At 35.8% G+C, this 22,424-nt stretch overlaps 1 protein-coding gene across 5 annotated transcripts in view; it reads right to left on the bottom strand.

Moving 5' to 3' along the window:
• Window positions 1-22,424, bottom strand: part of LOC145690570 (carbohydrate sulfotransferase 6-like) — a 464,276-nt gene that overhangs the window by 414,300 nt on the left and 27,552 nt on the right. For 4 of the 5 annotated variants that reach the window (XM_081765591.1, XM_081765593.1, XM_081765592.1 and 1 more), the window contains one exon: window positions 1,611-1,764. In XM_081765591.1, coding sequence (XP_081621717.1) covers window positions 1,611-1,764 — 154 coding nt within the window. Of the gene's footprint in view, window positions 1-1,610; window positions 1,765-15,000; window positions 15,496-22,424 lie in introns of those variants that run through there. The other variant, XM_081765594.1, reaches the window with a different exon arrangement.

Here is a 22,424-nt window from a genome sequence, read left to right as displayed (position 1 = left end):
TAATAATAATAATAATAATAATAATAATAAATGTGAATATGAATACTTTTGACCTCACACAAAAACTCGAACTAGGAGTACATCCACGTACACAAATATGTCATTCAGCCACTAAATTTTGATACAGGTAAAACCTACTTATAACTGTGTAATTAAGAACCACGACTGAAATATGTCACTTGCAATACTTTCCTTTCTAGTAGTGGAAGATTTATTATGCTAAAGAATATAATCACAACAACAAAACTTACTAGAAACAAAACAAATGCGAATGAAGTTCTTCCCAAAATGACGTGAATTTGTTCTTCAAGAAAACTGCACGAGGACAACAAAAATGTATCTCTCAACTTTGATACGAAAAAGGTGCGAAAATTATCTTATGAATGTCCTTACTCTAAATTATCTTGAGCAAATGTATCGCATCCTGGTGAGACAAGAACAACAGTGTCAGCAGTGCACTATCGCTGATTTTAACACAAGAAAAAGGGAAAAAACATCACTTAACAGAGTTTGTACTAAAATTATATATTGAAAATTCCATTACATTAATAACGACCTACTAAAAATATACACGGATTAATGCATTCTATTAATAGCGACTAAGTCCTCGAAAAGTTTCCTGTAAAGGTGTTTTCATTCTCAACAGACAATGTCACATATATATATATATATATATATATATATATATATATATATATATATATATATAAAGCAAAGAGTTGAATAAAATTATTTCATCTATCACTTTGTAATACAATAATAAAATCTCGCATTTCTAATAATACACTGTTTAGTAGGTCCTTTCAGTTGTATTTTGCCTCAGCTATTTCTAAATAATTTAATTGTATGCCACAGCTTATCACTAGCCTGATCTTATTTCCTTTGTTTTCATCAGTTAGATAGATAATATTTTTTCATGTTTTAAGAGAGCAAATGTACCTCATCCTGGTGTATTGCTTCTAACGAACGAATGAGAACTGAACCTTTTTTCGTTACACACTTTATAAATGGAAAAAAAAAAACCTTAAAAGCTGTCGTCTGAGCTAGATTCTAGGACATTTTCAAGCACCGATTCATGTAACATTAAAACTAAAAATAAATTTTTCAGTTCTTTAATACTGAAATGTGGGCTCTGTATTGCATTGTTAAAATAATAATAATGACAAAATGTTTTTATTGTTTGAATTTGTTTACGTGAATTTCTCATGAGAGTATAAAGTGCACTATGAAAAACAATATATATATATATTATCCGCTTACACGTAATCGAAATCCTCTTGTTCCGAAGAACACATAAACCGAGAATAATACCAACTTCACAGTAGATGATATTTCAGCATTCAGGACTGCGTACATACAAAAATATGCTGCACTTTTCCTACACTTGCACCATCATGTGCTTAATTGAAAAGTTTGCAATACGCTATACAAAATACCAAGACTTAAAAAGCGTAAAATAGAAGATTCTGAAAAAGCAACAAGTATAACAAACATTCGTACAGCAAGAGAAAGAAAACAAAAAAACTTCAAGAGCTATTCTCCAAACATATTTCATATGAGTGTAACATGCATATGATTTTCCTCTTAAATCTATTTATTCTTTTCGGTACCTGAATAGATCTTCCTATGTCCATATGAGGTGTCCGTTCCACTACACTGGAATTTGAAAGCCTTTGACTGAGGAAAAAGACTAAAATGACCACAGAAAACACCAGCACAAGATTGTAGGCACTTAACCTTTTGGACATAGTATCTGTTCGACGGCTGAAAAATAATTTAAAGTTTATGTAAGTTTAATAAATATACATAGCAGAAGTGATATTATTTAATGTAAGTAGGATAAAAACTAATCAAATTAGTTCGTCTGAAGTAAAATGGTTGACATATTACACACTTCACTGTTGAAACTATTTGGATACCAACTCATAGTAGGTTAATCTCAAGACTGTTTCTAACAGCAGAGTAGTAGTCAGAAAAATGTAAATTATTCATTGCGAACGACGTCATGGAATTGTCGTAGACTTCAGTAATTTGAAACATGGAAGACGTATTTAAACTTTAAGGTCTATTGAGTTTTGAATTTACTTCCTATGTACTATCATAGATCGCATCGTAGCTACCTGTCCTTGATAACAGCCCAATGAATATTTTAACTCATGGTATCACAATACCAAAAACATTTATAACTTTGATAGCTAAAGCATCATTCGTTGGAGGTTTTCTGAAATATTCTGAAAGTGGTGTTTAATGTGTTCCGTGATTTTTTTAAATTTCTGTTTCAATCTATTGAATCTGAAAAATATATATTCTAGAACAGTGGCTCTCAATCCAATTCCTATCACGACCCCCAATTTATCACATTCTCTTGCCAGCAACCCCCTTAAAATTTGTGGTTTTAATAAGTTTGTGTGGATATGTAATATACCTCTTGCGGAGATCACGATATAAATCTACTTTTATAATAGTAGAATCCATTAGTTGTATATAGTGGGCACAGTAACTTCCCTAAAAGCGAATGGAATAAAACCAAATTTGGTCAGTTCATTCATATTACAAATATCGAATCCGATCCGTTATATTGTTTTAAAATGGTGGCCAAATGAAAATTTTTAAAACTTCGTAACTTCCATAACCCTTTTAAATTATGGCTTTTTTGAGGTATTTTGTAGACTTTCACTCAATCATCTATTACGTCAAGACTATTTATCGTAGGATCATGGTTCATACCCCGTTTTGTTTCTAGTAAAGCAGTGTTTCCGTAAAAGTTCCCTAAAGTGTACCAAATGCGGGAAATTTTCGCTCAAAGTGGGAAAAAGGGATTTTCTTTTTTAAAAATCCCTTTTTTATCGGGAATATCTTTCCTTTGGTATAGGATACGATCATGCGAATGCTACTAAAAAAAAAAAAAAAAAAAAAAAAACTTTGCTTTATGGTGAAGAGAATGAGATACAAAGAGTGGCCCTGGGATGAATAGCTTTGATGCTACAGCCGATTTACATATTTTCCCTTGATAATACCTTTTTAGTGAATTTCTATACTATCATCATCATCATCATCAAGACTGTGCATTGTGGGAACATGAATTGTACCTCGTTTCCTTTGCCATGAACCAGTCTTTCAAACGGTACCACTTGCATGTCTATAGCATGTACCATAATGGAGAAAATTCGCGAAAAGGGAAATTTTTGTCAAAAAATCCCTTTTCCCCTATTTCGGGCCCTCTGGCCGGCCCCTGTGTCAACCCACAGAGCCCCAAAAAATCTCAAACATACTACATACTATGTGTAATAACTGTACAAAATTTCAATGTTATATCTTGAAAAATAAAAGAGGAAAAAATATTGCCCCATGTGCAAACAGTATCAGCTTTCCCCTATGTGAGAAATGGATAACCCATTTTTATATAAAAATTTCCTGGCTCATCCCTAATTATCGTAGAGACATGATTGATACACCGTTTTGTTTGGCCAAAACCAGTCTTTTAAACGATACCACTCGCATGTCTCTAGCATGTACCATAGCCAGGGGGGCCCAAAATCGAAGAAAAAAGGATTTTTTGACAAAAATTTCCCTTTCTCGCGAATTTTCTCCACTATGGTACATGATAGAGACATGCGAGTGATACCGTTTGAAAGACTGGTTCATGCCAAAGAAAACGAGGTACGTATCATGACTTTAGAATAAATAGTGATAATACTGTAGATACTTTACTAAAGTAATTGACTAAAAATGTGTAAAAGATGAAAAAAATAAAGAAATCGAGATTTTTTGACACACGTCTGTTGACTCTAGCAACATGATTTATACCTCATTTTCTTCAGCGTAAGGCAGCCTTTCAAATGGTACCACTCAAATTTCGCTATCGTGTACCTGTGAAGAGAAAAATGGGGAAAAATGAATTTTTTTCTTAAAAAATCCCCTTTTTCCATTTCGTACAAAATTTTCCCGCTTCTGGTACACCATAGGAAAATTTGAGTGATACATTTCGAAAGCCTGTCTTATAATGAAACCAACGATATACAAACCATGATTCTAGGGTAAATAGTAATGTGTCAGGGATTTTTTGAAAAAAATTCTCAAATATACCCTTTTTTTAAACCCATCGTCCATGTTTGTGACGTCACAGCCCCCAGACAGAGCATGCGATGCTGCAAAATGCCCATAAAATATGTTCTATGATGCTTCCATATTTGAATGAATGCAAAAAAAAAAAAAAAAAAAAAACCCGGTCTAAAAAGCTTTACTAGAGACTTATAAAGCAAATTCCTAAGGTCGACGCCATGGCACAGGTGTTGTGACATCATAATTTAAAAGGGTTAATTTTGATTCATATGATAAACAAAATAAAAGTGATTTCTAATTTTAGTTTTAAAAAACTTGTACAGTTGTTAAAAAAAAGTTAGAGTATTTTAATTTTCGAAAGGCTGCAACTTTGAGTTACTTCATATTGTTGTGAATTTGGTACATTGTTGTGTATGTGTTCAGTATCACCAACAACTGCTAAAAACAACTTGGTTTACATTTAAAATTTAGAAAACAAATAAAATTCCACACCAAAAATCTACCTTCATTGTGGGCAGCTTGCTGGAAAGAAACAACTATTCGTTCACATACATACCTGTACAGTTCTGCAAAGAACAACAAAGGATCCTAAACAAAAGCAATCCCTTTTATTGCCGACAGAATAATCTGTCCATTGTTGATTTGTCAACAAACGCAACAAATATTTGAAACAAATGCAACACGGATATCTCATTAGATTCCAATTTTAATTGTAGCTATTTCAACATGCAGGTTTTGTTGCATTTGTATTTTTCTGGTATTTCAATAGGAGTTATCATTAGTTTCATATCGTACCTCTTTCATTTACATTGATTTTTAAACAACTATGCACCCGTTGAAAATGTTTAGTAGACCTATTTTTGTTGTTCTTAACAGTATGTATAAAAATATGCCTATCAGAACAAAATTCAAAATAATATTTAAAAATATTTTCCAGTATTAGATTCTAATTATATTTTTCTCTTTTGCTTATCTTCGCGATCCCCATGAAACCCTCTCGTGGCATCTAGGTTGAGAGAAACCCTACTCTAGAACATACGTTTTTCGCGTTTCCAAGTGGAAATTTGCGATGAATTTATAACTTCTAAAGCCCAGGTATCTTTACTCTAGCACAGAAGTAGCCAGCGTCTAGTATACCATATTCTGAACATTTGATGTGCAGAGTCGTGAATGTATTCGAATTGTTTCCTTTTACGAGGCTCATTGTTTCTTTTTACCAAAGAGTATCCCAGTGCAGCTACCTCACATTTAAGTTTATCCCATACCACTCCGTCAAAATTTTTGGGAGAAAGCATCTTCAGCATTGAGGCTGTAGTAGAAAGAAACAAAAAAAAAAAATGTCCAAAATGGCAGAAAGTACTGTTACACCCTTCAGGGTATTATGATACACGTTTATGACTATTGTTACTCACGTACGTACGTGGCCTACATTGGGTGACCTCCTTATGTAGTAAAGAACACGTAGAATAGATCGTAGAATCTTCTAGAACCCTTAGAGATGAACATGGGAAAGCTTTTTTTAAACACACCCTGTATATACATCCATCCTCCTTCCTTTTTGGACATACCTTGTATATACTTGCATACCTCCAACTCCTTTTCTGGACACATCTTGTATTTAACTTTTCTTACTGAGATAATGCTTTACTAAAATGAACACCTTTTCCCACTTTTGTAACTACTTCTCCTCCTTACCTTCTTATGTTTAGGACTTACTAAAATTAACTTTCTCCCTGTGTTCAGCATATGGAACATTATAAGGAATTATCATATGAAATATTATAATGAACATTTAGGAAACCTGCCGCGATGGGGGGCTTGCGTGCTCTAGTGATCCCGAGAGTTATGCCGGACATAGCTTCGCTATCAGAGAGCTTCCCATGAAGGACAGGTCTTTAGGGGTAGGAAGGAGTCAGACGAAGATATTATGGTAGCGGGCAGCAGCTCTACCGTTACCACACTGAGGCTGAAGATTATTGACATCGGCAAGGCTCAGATGAGGACAAAAACAGGCAGGGACAGGATGTCCTCTATGGTTGTTTCACTGCTAGGTGGAAGGACCTGGGACACCACCACTTTATCCAGTCCCTATAAAACAACATGAAAAGAGAAATAAGAAAATGTAATATTAGGGAATACGACACCACTGTTTCACAGAGGGTCTCCTCAGCAGTGGAAGGAAACACAGCAGGGCCTCCTCGGTCATCAAACGAAACCCCTGCTGCAGGATAGGTACGTGGAATGTGCGATCGCTGTTACAGTGTGGAAAACTGGAAAATCTGAAGAGAGAAATGGAACGCTTGAAGATAGATATCTTGGGAATCAGCGAAGTTAGGTGGCCTGATGGAGGAGACATGAGAACGGGAACTTCGAATGACTTACTCAGGAGCTGTAAACGGTACAGCAGGAGTCGGTTTTGTCTTGAATAAGAGAACAGGACAGAAAGCTATAGGCAGCTGGAGATACAATAAAAGGATGGTAATGTTGAAGATAGCAACCGAACCGAGGAATATGACGATAATCCAAGTATATATGCCCACATCAAGCTACACAGATGAAGTAGAAGAAACCTATGAGCAAATAGAAGAAGTATTGATGCAAGTTCAAGACCAGGATAATTTAATCATAGGTGACTGGAACGCAGTAGTCGAAGAAGGCAAAGAAGAGAATGTATCTGGGAATTTCGGCCTAGGATAAAGGAATGCGAGAGATGCACGATTAGTTGAGTTCTGCAAAAGCCATAATCTTCCTGTAACGAATATTCTATTCGAACAAGCACTAAGAAGATACAAATGGACAAGACCAATAGACAAAGAAAGATATCAAATAGACTATATACTGGTCCGACAAGCATTTAGAAATCAAGTGAAGAACAGTAAGAGTTATCCAAGAGCAGACGTTGACCATAGTTTAGTTTTGATGAAGAGCGAACTCCGACTAAAGAGGAACGAGTGATAGCACTAAACAAAAGATGGAACACAATCAAGCTAAGAAGAGAGGAAAACACGAAAAGGGAATTTGCAAATGCGACAGACAAAAAGACGTCTAAGGTAGCTTTAGCAGGTGATGACATCGACTCGAAATGGGAAGCCATGAAAGCAAGAACTATAAAAGCTGCCGATGAGTATATAGGAAGAGAAACAAGAACCCAATATAAACCCTGGATAACAGCAGTAGTATTGGAAATGATGGAGCAAAGAAGACAGTTCAAGATAATAAACAAAGAAGAGGAATACAGAAGGTGCAGAAATCACATCAAAAGAGAAGTAAAGAAGGCCAGAAAAAACTGGATAAACAACTTGTGGAAAGAAATCGAAGAAAATATAGTAAAAGGCAATACAGAAACGGCATATAGAAAGGTTAGAAATAGAAAACTGTTCGGTGAGAAAAAGAAACGCACAGACATTATCATAGACAAGAACGGAACAACACTAATAGAAGAGGAGCAGATAACAAAAAGATGGAAGGAATATATTGAAGAAATCTACAGAGAAGACAGTGAACGAAGAAGAGCTAGAGAAGGAAGAAGACGTCGATGAAAATGAATTAGGACCACCAATTTTACAGTGTGAATTTGACGATGCTTTGCAGAAAATGCAACATGATAAAGCTCCAGGAATAGATCAAATACCAGCGGAAGTGATTAAGAATCTTGGAATAGCAACAAAGAAGAAACTATTTAATCTTATTAATGAAATGTATGCACACGAACAAAACTGCATTCACACTTCCAATTTTCATATCCTGCAAAGTTAGACAACCAACAATACTCTTAACAGTCGCTGGTTGAGAAATACATAAGGCGTTCTAAAATGCACTAGTTTGTTCAAAACATGTCAGTCAGTGTAGCAGACTTTAAAAAAATAGAAAATGTCCATACCTCTGCGACGAATGAAAAATCGTTTAGAATATACAGTTTAGTATTTACAGTACGATTGATATCATGAGAGAGTTACACAGAAATTTTATTTAACCTTAGATATACCAAGGAAAAATCAATGTTGGTCAAACATTAATTTCATTTTACAGGTTATAACATTTTGAATCTCCGAATGTTTCACATTATTCGTTTCAACGTTACCTTCAGTTTAGTTAGTTATCAGTTTTAGTATCTCTACTAAAACATGAAAAAATATTAGGTCGAGGTATTTTGACTTCCATCTTTGTTTCGTGAGAATATTTTTTATCAGCGAAACCATCCTAGCTTTTATTTTTAAAAAATGTATTATTATTATTATTTTTCATTTACACATTTAAAGCTGACAAGAATATTTTTTGGTGTTGTATTACTGGTTTCCAGTGTGTTTGGAAAATGAAACAGAAGAAAATAAAAAGGAAAAAGAAAAAGAAAACAGAAAGACAACCTACGAACGTAAAAACAAGATGTGCAGCGTGTCAGTTCAATTTGCGAAAACCATTGCATCAGTAACACACATGTTACTGATGCAATGGTTTTAGATATGACAAATAGTCATATTTTGTGCACATAACATGAGTTTGTGTACCAACCTCCAATTAATGATACAAGCATGTATTTATTAGAAGTATATGCGATATCAAAAGAATAAGAGTTCTCTCTTGTAATACGCCGTAATATACCATTCACTATCTCTTGCTATATTGTAAGTAATCGAGAACTGTAATTTCGTAAAGAAGAATGTATAAAAATGAATTAAGACAATGAAATATGAATATCGATGAATGTTTCGGATCATATTTTAATTGGAGATATCCCCACTCTCTCTCGGTTAACATGTGCATGATTCTTGCATCTCATCTCTAGATGGAGAACTTGGAGCAAAAAAGAAGTCATCATACACCCTGCAAGAACAAATTAAATTTAAAAGTATTAAGTTGACTTTGAGTAGATTTGAACTCATGACCCCCGGATTTCTAACCTAGTGCCTATAACACCGACTATTCTTTCACTACTGCCGAAGTCTTCCAACTTAGTTCAGTCATGAAATAATAGTCGGAGGGAGAAGGCATGGAATCAAAACATTGATTTACAAAAAAAGAAAAAAAGAAAAGAAAAAGAAAGAAACAGAAACTTTCGGTTTGCTGAATGACGGCTTAAGTAGCCAAGTCTCGGTTATGACAACCCTTTTGAAGAAATCTTGAATGTGACACAATATTTCTTTTCTACCATAGAAACCTTGTATCTTGGTAGGTAGTTAATTAATTACGCTGAAATCTAAAAGAAGCGTCTTGTGTCATGAAATACTACATTATGTCAAAAAGATTTTTGTTGCGGGTCTACATTGTTTAACCCTTCCTGGAATCTATGTTATGAACAATCAGTCCATCCAATACGCATGCACTTCGTAATTTAATTATGTTTAACAAAGCTATTCAATTAGCAGATATGAATAAATTAGTTATTTACATTTAATGTTGCAGTTTAGACAAGCTGTAAAAAAAATCAGAACAAATCTTCATACTTAGCACTTAACGTTAACACAAAAAAAGTATTAACTTACAACTTCTCCGAGATATTATGTTTGTTACAGAATTTTCTCTGTGTTGTTGGGTGAGTAAATAACGTACTTGAAGAGTAAATAATCATTAGGTGTCTTGGGTTCGAACCTCCGCTGCGGCTATCTTATGATTCCTTTTTTCTAATGCTTGTTAAAAAAAGAACCACAAGCAGAAGGCATCAATTCGGTCATTTAAATTTGGAGCTCACCAGGTAATCCTTGTGTTTCAATACCACGTCGAACAAAGGTTTGTTTAGTGGCGGATATGTCCTTGACCATGTAATGGGGACCAAACGCAGACTATGAGAATTAAATATGTTATATCTGTAATTAAGTGTGGATAAGAAACAAAACTGAGAACCACAAAGGTTTAAGAATAAGTGAAGTTATTAACAGAAACTATCCAAAGATTATTGACTTAAATTATTATAAAAGAAATACGAAAGAACTTTCGATACAAAAGAAAATAACATAGAACTTTTAACCGGAGGCAAACAAACCTAATGTTAACACACTAAGGACGTATCTTTTACTGTGCAGTGATCGTGGTTCAGTAGTCAAGGCGCTCGGCCTGTAATCTAAAGGTCGTCGGATCGGATCCACGAAGGGAAAGTGTTTCTTTTACTTTAGAAATTTTTGCTGACCATTGCTCGGCGATCACACTTTTTACTTTCAGATTTTGAATGCTCGGATGTTACAATACTTGAACTGCCAAATCTTCAGGTATAATGATAATAATAATAACCTTCAGGTGTATTATTATCTCGTAGAAGATTAAAAGTTAGAGCTTATTATCGCTCAGGTCATACCATTACAAGCAGAAACGTGACTTTTGGCAAGAACATTTCGGTTTTGTTTAGTGTTGCCCACAAGAAGAGGAATTTTTTATCTCGTGTCTCAAACAAAACCGAGACCGTACATTTTGCTTTCGATATGGGACAAGGCTAACTCAAATTATCTTCTTGCTTTAGACATGAGAAACGAGACGAGACGAAAAGTATCGTAAACTTTTCTCGTCTTATCTTGATTCTCGAAACAGTGTATGTCTATTCTTTAAGTATCAATTGCTCTGTAGACTGAATCTTAAACGCTATTTTGTTACTTTGTATATTTGAGCTTATAAAATTATGGTCTGTGTACGTATTGTTGTAGCAAAGCTTTTATAAATACTTCTGCATATCCTAAAAGTTACTTTATTATATACCTTACTTTTCAGTGATATTCAGTTATTTTTATTGCAGTTATTTTCCTTAAAACATACAGTAGAATACTTTCTACATGAAATTTTAGTGGAACCTTTCGTTTAAAATTTGGGTAGTTGCAGAGGTGTGTTCTGGAGGTCCAGACCCCTTCCCCAAAATTCCGATTTTTCGGTAAGTTTTGCTTAATTTTAAGGCAACTTTAAAAAACTTTAATACCATTATTATTATTATTATTATTATTATTGAAGTTTTGTGAATTTAATGGCTTACCCTGTTCCAAAATGATAAGCGCTTCCTTTATGGTTATTTAGGTCGTGGCCCGCTCAGGTCTGGAGTGTCCCTGCATCTATCCGAGCTCTCACCCAGTGATCATTGTGCTGGAGAAACGCCGTGTGTGTACGCTTTCTCGGGGTTCTGTTTCTTTCAACTTTCTTCATTCCACTATTTCTTTCGTTCCCGTCATCGATGTCTCCTTTAGCTTAGTCGGCATAACCATTGAACGTAAAACTTAAAAACGTAATTTTTCTTAGGGCTCTTGTGAGTTCAGCAGGCCTACTTTCTACATGAAATTTGACTGGAAAACCTTCGTTTAAAACACATTCGCTGCGTTACGAGTCACAGGTGGCTCGTGCGATACTTCGTTTCTGTGCGCTTCAACGAGAGACACGGTGACTTGTATAGCACTGAGATCCAAACTCAGTTCTACACTACCGCAACGAACATATTAACATCTAGCTAGTTGTAGGGACGTACGCAGGTGATACGCCCTGGTCGCCCGTACACTTCTGTCCGATCCTCACTATTTTGTAACTTTTGCCTAATGTCTGGGGTGATTTTACAGATTTTAATACAATGTGTCCCCACACGGAATTTGTATTCTATTCAGGGTGTTTCAAAACAACACCAACAACGTTTCGGAGGTGATTCCTGACACCATAAGACAAAAAGTAGAGACCAACTTGGGTGCACAAATGCTTCCTTTCGGTGTTATAGGCTGCCGAAAACATGAAAAACTGAACTTTAAAGTCTTATAGCTTCAAATCTACGGGACTTACCGTAGTCGGGACAAGACTTCGGAACTTGTACGTGCCCTATCCAAATATCCATGTTTCAGAATCCTGCGGTACCTCCGCAAAATTTTTGATAGAGGTAGTTGATGAATACTTCAAATTATATGTATGTAGCCAAACTCCCTCTTAAAAAAATTATTGCGTGAGAACTCTAGATTCTGAAACATATTTTTGGATAGCGCACATATTACATCCTAAGTGAAGTCTTGACTCTACTACGGTATGTTCCATAGTTTTGGAGCTATGGACATTTTAAGTTCATTTTTTTCACGATTTCGGCAGCTTATAAATCGGAAAGGAAACATATGTGCACCCAGTTTGGTGTATACTTTTTGCCTTATCTTGGCGTCAGGAATCACCTCCCAAACGTTGTCGATGTTGTTTTGCAGCACCCTGTATATATATTATCCATAAATAGATTATGCCCTGTAAACAGTTTTCAATGTTGCCAGTCTTGATTTTAAAGTTGTACAGAAAGAATATCGTCATATTATATGTCCCCTCTGAGGGACGCCGGAACCAACATGGTTATAAGAGATGGATATAAATACCTTATTTTACAATATGTGAGCCCATCTTCCGTTGTTAAAAATCTGCTTTTTTTTTGGGGGGGGGAGGAGGCAAGTTCTAAATTCGCGGTAAATATGTAAAAGTAACATCGTGATTATTTGTTCGATCATCACGGAAATCGAATGAACCGTTTGAAATGAATATTTGAATACATTTAGTACTTGGAGGAAAATGGTTGGCTGACGTCCACTGGAAACTTGACAAAAATTCAATACGATTTAGAGGATGGTCAACTATGCCAGTGAAACCTCTACTAAAGGACACCTCCCTTAACGGACATATTTTGTAATCCCCAAACACTATAATAGGAAAAAACATATTAGCAAACCTCTCTAAAGCGGACATTCAAGTACGGACACGGACAGCCTTTTCTGTCTTTTATAGGCATTATTTACCGCCGTATTACGGACACTTTCTCTAGGAACAAGTTGAAAAGTACAGTAAAAGCGCATTTTTAGTAATTCATACATGTGTCACCACGAAAGCATTGTGACAAGGGCGCCGATCCTGGGGGCGGCTCATGTGGGCCCCCTGTATTTTTATATGTAGTTTCTCTTGTTATATGTATTTTTTATGAATGCCCCCCTCCAAAGTTACAGAAAAATCGGTGCCCTTGCATTGTGACAACATTTTGTCTCCTTAACTGTCTGTTCAGCAACTCAGACGGAGCGTCTGTGTGTAATAATGCTCTCATGTCCTTTGCCTGCATTCCACTCCCACCCAACCTGTTTCAGAGGCAAAAGTGATTGACAGTTGCCTGCCATTTGCGATGACACGTCATTCTACTGTCCCGCTGGAATCTCTAATCAAGCAAAAGAAAAGTTCGGTATTTTTTGCTAGCGAATACGCATATTGTCTCAAAAAAAGGCACTAATGGACTGCAATTAATTTACAAATTAAAGCAACATACCGAAAACGTAGTAAGTAGTGGTAAGTGTAAAGTGCAGAAAACTATAACATCTTATTTCCATGTTGTGTCTCGAACATAGAATATTTGATGGTGGGGGATAATGCAGGCACAGGAACATTTTCGTAATATTCGTGAATACGCGATTCATACATTTTTTTAAAAATTGCATATTACCTTGTTTACTAGTTTACGTACGAAAATATTGAAACCTCTCTAAGGCGGACACCTCTCTATAGCGGACAATTTTGGATTTCCCATGGCTGTTCGCTTTAGAGAGGTTTCACTGTATAATTTTTCAGGTGGAAGTGAACACGAGGAAAGAAGTAATAGCGGATTTAAGTTTAGCATTGGAAGTCACTGAAAACACAGAATGTGTTGCGCGCAAACTACAAAAACATTTTTATAAGGTTTGTAGACGTAATTAACAGATTATTTAACCCAACGGATCAACCATTCCTTACACGTGTCTGAAGTGTTTAGTTGCGCTCTCAATTGATGCTGACTGATTGTGGCTACATTAACATTTGTTCCTCATTGAGTTTGGTTACTAAACTGCACTTCAATCCCCATAACTTCTCCTCATGTGTATTTCCAACTGACTTTTTCATTTAGGCATAGTTGATTATTCTCCAAATAATGTCCAAGTTCGCCAGCGGACTCCAGGTGACCCATTTTTTTACAAGGGGAAGCAGACTTTGGTAAATAAACTTTGGGTCCATCCTTCGCGAGGTAGTAGTGCAAATTCAAAGTGCTAATATTAGAAACTGGGACAGCACAATAGCCAGAAATAGTAAAGAAAAAGTCTTAGATTCCTACTCGCGCATATATGATACGACGCGTAAAGTTATCAAGTGAAGGCCTGGCAGAGCATCTATGATCCAAGTGCAAAGGGTCCTGGCTTGAACTCCCGCACGAGTGAACTTTTTTGTTTTTTGCTTTAACCAATACAATAGCGATAAAATATTAATTCATCATATGCTTATAATGCATGAAACAATAAGAAGTTCAAACCAGTTGTCAAATCTTCCAGTGCTTGTAACGCGCTTATAAAGTTTCCGGAGAGAGAAAAAATATAAACAAACTTACTCAACCTTCCTCAATAGCGCGCAATAATCGACCTTCCTCAAATCTAACTAGGGAACCAATTCTAATCCTAGCTATTAGCAAAATAACATTAAATCAAAAATTCTATTTCGTATTTGAGGGGGGGGGTCCCTACACCTGCCTTAACTTCCAGATTAATAATCTCATTACTCGTATTTGGGGGGGGGTCCCTACACCTGCCTTAACTTCCAGATTAATAATCTCATTACAACTTTATTCAAAATTTACTCGACTAGAAGTAACACCAGAAAAAATCAACGGTTAAGTCGTATTCTTTTATATCCAGCGAGCTTGAATCGTTCCCGCTACACAATACATAAGAAATCAAGAATAATTATAATAACCATTTACTCAGTATTTAATTAATATTTTTAACTGCAACACAATTATCTCTTTCTTCTTTAGCTGAAACAACAACTAGGATCGAGCTGAGCATTAATTAAAGGGATAATTGGGTTGATGGATTACGATTTAAATCTCGAAATACAGGAATTATTGGTCGTTCTTCTAGTTAGAGGAAACAAACTAAATCACAACCAGACAGCTAGAATAACAATTTCCCTGAATATTGACAATTACACACAGAAAATTGTTCTAATGCTCACCTTTCAGTCTTCGGTTAATCGTCTTAATCATAACCCTGGACTCGCCTCCTGGGTGGAAATAAGACCATGACTGACTTCTGCAACCCAAAAATTAGCCAAGTTCTAAGCCTCCAAGACAGCTCACACGTTCCCTAAGATCACGCCTTTTTACGAGTAATAAATTGTGCATAACACAGAAATGCGAAGTAGAGTAATAGAATTTACTTCGATCAATTGGCAAATAACCGACCAGTTAATTAATTTACTAATAATATCATTCATTTACCAACAATATTTCTTTAACCAGACGGCTAATTGCACTAACATTCGACTGCACCAATTTATCACTTTTCACTCCACTTCTTTTTCTTTTTTAAAAAAGAAAAGAGCAAAAATATCGCATTTACTTTTCGTACTTGACTTTGCTGATAAACTATAAACTTTTGTTGTCTTCTTTAAGCACACAAATCAGAATTTAAAGCAAGGCATTCGGACACGTATAACCGACCAACTTAATCCATGAAGAGCGAAGGCATGGCTACGTCAAAGTCAGTACTCGAGGAACAACCTTCCTCCTTCACAATCAACACTTAAATCAACACACTTCGGGTATTACGCGAGCTGGAAGAGAACAAAACAGTGTTGCCTGTTGAAAATATTAAAACAGCCTCAATCCTTTTTCTACCTCTCAATATTATTATTATTTTTTTTTTGTTTGTTTTTAATCCATACGTATTTTTAAAAAATAATTCGGAATTCGATTCAATAATGTCCTATATTTTTAAAATACTTTATTATTTTTTATATTATTTACCTTCCTTTTTGTAAAGAAAGACGACCTGTGGATGGGGATGAGGAAGAAATTCCCTTTGGTAATACTGGATGTATGCTATAACCAGCTGCGTCATTTTAGATTTCGCTTAATGGGGCAAGAGCACCACCGACATAAGACTTTCACGCTTTGTACTGGTATATTAGTAGACAATCGATTAAAGTATATTTATTCCCCGAACTCTTGAGGGACAAATGCCCCTCCTGCTCTCCCTAAATGACGCTCCTGGCTACAACTGTCATAATTTGCCATGATATTGTCGTCTGAAGCGCAATCTATCTCCCCTTGCAAAATCCCGGTCAATTCGCACCATAGGTGTACAAACTCGCGAGCCCGACGCTCGTGAGCTCGGCACTCACGCTCAACCGGGCTCGGGCTCAATAATTGGGCGCGAGCCCCAGTGAGACCGAACCCAATCGAGAGAAGTGAGTGCGAGCCCGAGTGATCGCGAGCCCAGTTCAGAGAAGTGACTGCGAACCCAAGTGATTGCGAGCCCAGTACGGATGGCCAAAAATTTTCGGATTCGGATATCCCGGATCCAGTGAGATCCGGATTCGGATCTTGCCGGATCCGGACCTAGATCCGAAATTCGAATCTCAGATCTTGATTCGCATCCAAACCTACATCTGAAATTGGGATGATAAAATTGAATATCTAAAATTCGTCAAAACTTTTTTCGGATTCACTGATATAGTAGGTTGCTGTGCTTTTAAATGTTTTCATAACACGTTTGTTGTACCTTTGTTCTTTATTTTATTTTAACCTTGCAATATTTACATGTTGCACTTTCTGTCGAAGTCTCTTTAGTAAAATGTTTCCAAGTTTGATTTCTTCCCATTTCAGAGTATAGTGAACTGTCTGAAACCTGATGTAAATGGTAACAAATTCTTCTGTTTAGCTCCTCTTCGAAACTTAATGTTAGCTTTACATTAAAAATATTTGTTTTATTCTTAGAAAATAAACTTTCTTCTTTTCTCATATACAAATGAAATATCTTTTAGATAAGGCTCTTCTAATCGCACGACTACTAGACAAAACAAACTCTTTATTAATAGTAGTTTCTGACTCACTAGAGTCCAACCATCAACAAATGTAATAATTAATATCTTTCAGTTCGAAGGTATATACAACAAAAAATATAGACTGGTTGGCGTGGAACAACAGTAGATTTTTAAACATACACACGAGAATTTCAGGAAAGCGATATGGTTGTGTTCGTTGTATGACTTTATTACCTAACTTATGGCTTGCCCTTCTGAGGTCGGGAGTTTGTTGAAGGAGTAAATATAAAAGAGATTTCTGTTGTTGTTGTTTTTTCTTTCTTCTTCACCCTCCAGGTTTCTTTAATCATATATTGCAGGACGTAACCAAAACATATCCATGCATCGTATCATTAAAGCGTTTTGTGTTTTGTATATTAAAGTGTTCAAAAATATTTAACTTATTCGCATTTGTTCATGTGATCTCAGGTTCAATTCTCGGTAGGAACATACATGAGAAAACAAAGCTGAAACAATATGAAAATAGTATTTAAAAGTCAGGAAATTGATATTAAAACTTTAGCTATCTATTGGGACTGTAAGGCTATAGTTAAATTAACCCACACGTTTCGTGAAGATATATTACGTCGTTATTGTTTATTTACTATAAGCTACCAGATACATCCTCAGAGGCCACTTTACACTGTAGTAATCAACAGATGAAAACATTGGAAAAGAAATGGAAGGAAGGTCTCCAGAGCCTTAGATCAAGGTACTAACCTAGCATCTGCCCAGTATAACTGAGGAACAACCCTAGAAAATCCTCAGTCAGGATGGCTGGTCTCCGAATTCGAACCCGTTATTATCCAATTGCGAAGCAAGAATCCTAACAAGTAGCCTGAGCTCGCTCCGTATTATTATTATTATTTAATTAACGCAATGTTTTGAAATTAGTGCAAACTAAACCGTACTTTCTTTATTGCTGATATTATAGTTAATAAGCCTACATGAGATATCAATCCCCCATCAAGAAAGAATACTAGAACTGGAATTCAGGAAGCGGGGGTGAAGCGATTAATGAGGATGAGGAAACTATGTACAAGGATAAATCGAAAAGTAAGGTGAAATTGCCTGTCAAACCTATAGTATTGTGTGTAGCTAATTAATTCTTTTCGATGTTACAGGTAATCTGGTAATAGAAGTGTGACGGCTTGTACAACATTCTATGTCCACCCGTCTGGTGCTGAGAGCAACTCAAAGATGGCGTAACGAGTGGAACATTACACCAAGGAGGAAGTGCGCGGTGTCATTCGTTTTTTCTGGGCCAAGGGAACAAAACCATGTGATATTCATCAAGAATTGGTGCAGGTCTACGGAGATAGTGTTATGTCGCTGAAACAAGTGTACGTGTGGTGTAACGCATTTGCAAGTGGTAGGAGTACTGTCACAGATGATGGCAGAAGTGGCAGACCATCAACGTCCATCACCGACACGAATGTGGCTGTCGTCGATGCCATGATTCGTGAAGAGAGAAGAGTGCGGTTGCAGGACATTGCCAATGAATTGAATATCTCTTATGGTAGACCTGCACCAATTCTCGATGAATATCTCATGATTTTGTTCCCTTGGCCCAGAAAAAACGAATGACACCACGCACTTCCTCCTTGGTGTAATGTTCTAGTCGTTGCGCCATCTTTGAGTTGCTCTCAGCATCAGACGGGTGGACATAGAATGTTGTACAAGCCGTCACGCTTCTATTACCAGATTACCTGTAACATGGAAAAGAATTAATTAGCTACACACAATACTATGGATTTGACAGGAAATTTCACCTTACTTTTTGATTTATCCTTGTACAATGCAAAAACTGAGTAATTATGGCTTCGTCACAGATATATTCACTTACAAACGTCAATTAATATTTCTCTGATACAGTGCACTCTTACTTTCTATAGTGGCTGGAAAATGGACCGCTTTTGTAAACGAACACACTACGCACGTGCGTATAGGCGCAATGACCATGCAAAGAAACATAGGTAAAACTAGAAAAAAATAGGGAAAGCGACGGGAAAATGATAAACCGCCCTTCAACTTTAAAAAAATAAATAAATAAATAAAAATAACTAAAGTTAGAGCTACGAAAGACACAAGGCGAATTTTATTGAAAAGATTGTTTTTCCTTAGTGATTAGTTGTGCTAACTATGAACATGAATTAAAGAGAAAACAAGTAGCTAGCTCTGAGTTTCGCAAACTAGTTGAAAAGAAAATATTGGATAAAATTTAATAATAAAGAAGGCAGTTATGATAATTAAAACAAACTAAATTCTTGGCACGACAGTCCTTTGGTTCCTACCAGCAGGCTTACGTTGAAAGTGGGGATGTGTAGTCAAAGCATCGATACCCGAAGTCCCTAATGCCGGCTTTCTAGACAGCAGTCCGATACGTCTTACTTAAGATAACACCCTAATTGTCCTCACGATGCTGGGTCAACATCGAAATTGTTGAGTGCCTCTCCGGAAATTGAACCCATGACCACGGGCACCGAAAGCACGCTCTCCGTCTTCTATAGACGAAAAGCTATAGTTACACACATTATCTAATACATAAATAAGTTCTGATTCTCTAATAGCTGCTGATAGCTGGTGATAGTCAAGGTTCACCGAAGCATGATCCCAAACCCAAACTGAGATATTGATGTCACTGGAACGACTGAAAAGTCATTGTGGGTAAGTGAATTGCCCACTTGTCAGGATGAAGGGCGATGATGATGTGAAATGCCGGGCTGTCAGAGGTACTACTTATGATAATTGGATTTGTAATATTCTATGTTGTCATAAACCGTCTTCAACAACATAACTGTTAATCTTAGCTTTGAAAATGTTACATAAGGAGTTTTATTGCTATCATTAGGTTGCATTAGGAATTATCGAATTTATTTTAACGCTTAACTTTTACATTTCTTCTGATTTACGAATATTTAAATCGCGATTATCCCCTTAAGGTTAATTAGTGATAATTTAAATCATTTCGAACCAACTTTATATGTGGTTAGTCTTGTTATATGAGAATAATTGAGACCAGAAGCAGTCTACAGGCTAAGTCCAAAAGAATCTTGGCCGACCTCCTGATAAGCCACGTCCTTCAGCAAGGGAATTGTGGCAATCCGATACCTACATGAGAAAATCTTCGGTTCAGTGTGAAAGCTTCCATAAGAACCAGCACCCTAATCAGTGAAATATGCTTTGCTAATTTTTATTCAATATGAAAGTACCTAACTTTACTGCTAAAAAAGAAAAGGGATTTATTTCAAACAAGTTGCCATTACAGTTTTCGTATTTGAACACAACACACATGAAAAGTCATGTTCAAGCGCGACTTGCCCCTGAAAAAGAATATTTATCTGTTTTTAGTTTCTCGTGTTCAGGGTTGATATGTTTAAAACAAATTGTTTTAAACGTGTTTTTTTTCGATGCTGGTTGGACATGTTTAAAACAACTCAAATATCAGACTGAAGAAGCTAATTTAATTTTCTAACAAACAACTCATCCTCCGCAGGATTTGTGCATGGAGTAAATCACAAGCAGAGTTATATTCTTATTATAACAACAATTACTGAACGAAATTCTGCACATCAGTGTGCGCATAACTAAACCAACAGAAATTCAAGTGAAGTATTTGAACATTTCTTAATTTCCAAGAATAACGGAGGTTAAACACACTATACACTATTCTAAGATCCAAATTCACAAATTCAAAACTTGGGTATTTTTTGATCACTATCATTTCCATAATAATGAACAGTTCTCACATCATAAGCTAGAAGAAATGCTCTGGCAAATACAATACAACTCATAGAAAAGAGCAATGAGTAGCCTACAAGGAGCAAATGACATATTTTAACTAAACAGTTTTCAAGATACATCTCTATCTGCAACATGGGTAGCTAATAATGATTAGTGTCTACGGCATAACAACACAATTAACTCTAGACATCCGCCAGGGATTTTAACAAAATGGTAGACTCTTACGTTCGGGCTCTGGTGACCCCCCTAATTATTACAGAGTCATGAGTTATACACCATTGGAAAGCTTATAAACCACAAATTCCAACGAGGTAACATTCGTGAAATTCCCGCCGTATTCGTAGAAAAAGAACAGACATAAAAAAATCATTAAAAATATGAAAATATTGACTTTGCTGGGCCCTGGCAACCCTTGCAGCCACCCTACGCTGACAAAATGATGCTAATGTGTAGGCCACATACTTGTGACAGTAATATAAGAAATGGTAGCTATTGCTGCCATTGCGTAATGAATTCGTTTTATGTAGGAAATATTTTAAAAAATATTTATTTATTTATTTATTTGTACCCTCAACAGAGTATAAAACTCCAGTTACAGAAGGTTAACATTAGTGTTTATGTCCAGTTAACCAGTAAGAGTAATGATGATACATAAGTTTAAATACATACATAAACAAATACATAATAACACGACAAGACAAATAAAATACATTAAGTGTACAAATAGCCATGAATCATAGGATTTCCAAAACTTGGTTCCTGAAGTGACGCTCTTTGTTACTGAATATATCCAAAAACACATTCTCTTTACTTATTGCATTGTAAGCAGCACTAATTCTCCAAGTAGGTGACATATACAGTATATTTGTTCTTGCTTTCCGGCAAAAGAATATGTTATTATTTTTTGCACGCGTTTTGAGGGACGGGGCTTGAATAAATAGATTTTGTAACAGCGCTGGACAGTCAATTTTATTATGCAGAAGTCGAAAGAGAAAAATTAAGTCAGTTAGTGTTCTTCTTTGTTCTAACGTCCTGAATTTAAAATTGTCAATAAGATTGGTATAGTGTTCAAATTTTGGATAAAGACCGGTCTTTTTGAAGGTAAAATATCTCAAGAATTTACTTTGCAATTGCTCAACTTTCTGGCATTCAGATTTTAAGTATGGATTCCAGATAACTGATGCATATTCTAATTTAGCCCTAACATACGAAAAGTAGAGTCTTCAACGTCATCTCATTTATAAGTTCATTACTCATTCGAATTACGAATCCGAGGTTCCTGTAGGCTTCATTAGTTATTTTATCTACATGTTGGTTGAATGTTAACCTATGATCAAATATTACTCCCAAATCTTTCACTGAGTTCGATTTATTTAAATTTGTCCCACCAATGAAATACGAATATTCGCAAGGAAACTCTTTTCTACTGAACGTCACAGACACACATTTATCTACATTCATCTGAAGTTTGTTTACCTTACACCAATTCATTACCTTATTTAGGTCTTGTTGTAATAAATAACAGTCTTCTTGTGTTTTGATTTTGGCATATATTTTGAGATCGTCTGCAAACAGTAGTTTTTCTGAATTTGTAATGCAACTCGGAAGATCATTGATAAAAAGTAAAAAGAGAAGAGGTCCCAAGTTCGATCCCTGCGGAACTCCTGAAATCATGTCGATTTCTTGTAGAAAGAAATTCTTTACAGATAACGGACTGTTTACGCTTATGTAAATAAGAGGAAAAGAAATTGACCATCGCTGGACTAAATTTATGTAGTAAAACATCATGTTGTACGGTGTCAAAAGCCTTACTGAAATCAGTATATATA

The sequence above is a fragment of the Thermobia domestica genome, chromosome 7 (genome assembly GCF_964235325.1).
Source record: "Thermobia domestica chromosome 7, izTheDome1.hap1.1, whole genome shotgun sequence".
Taxonomy (NCBI): Eukaryota; Metazoa; Arthropoda; class Insecta; order Zygentoma; family Lepismatidae; genus Thermobia; species Thermobia domestica.
Note: the sequence above shows the minus strand (reverse complement) of the source record. Positions and strands in the feature narration are given on the sequence as shown.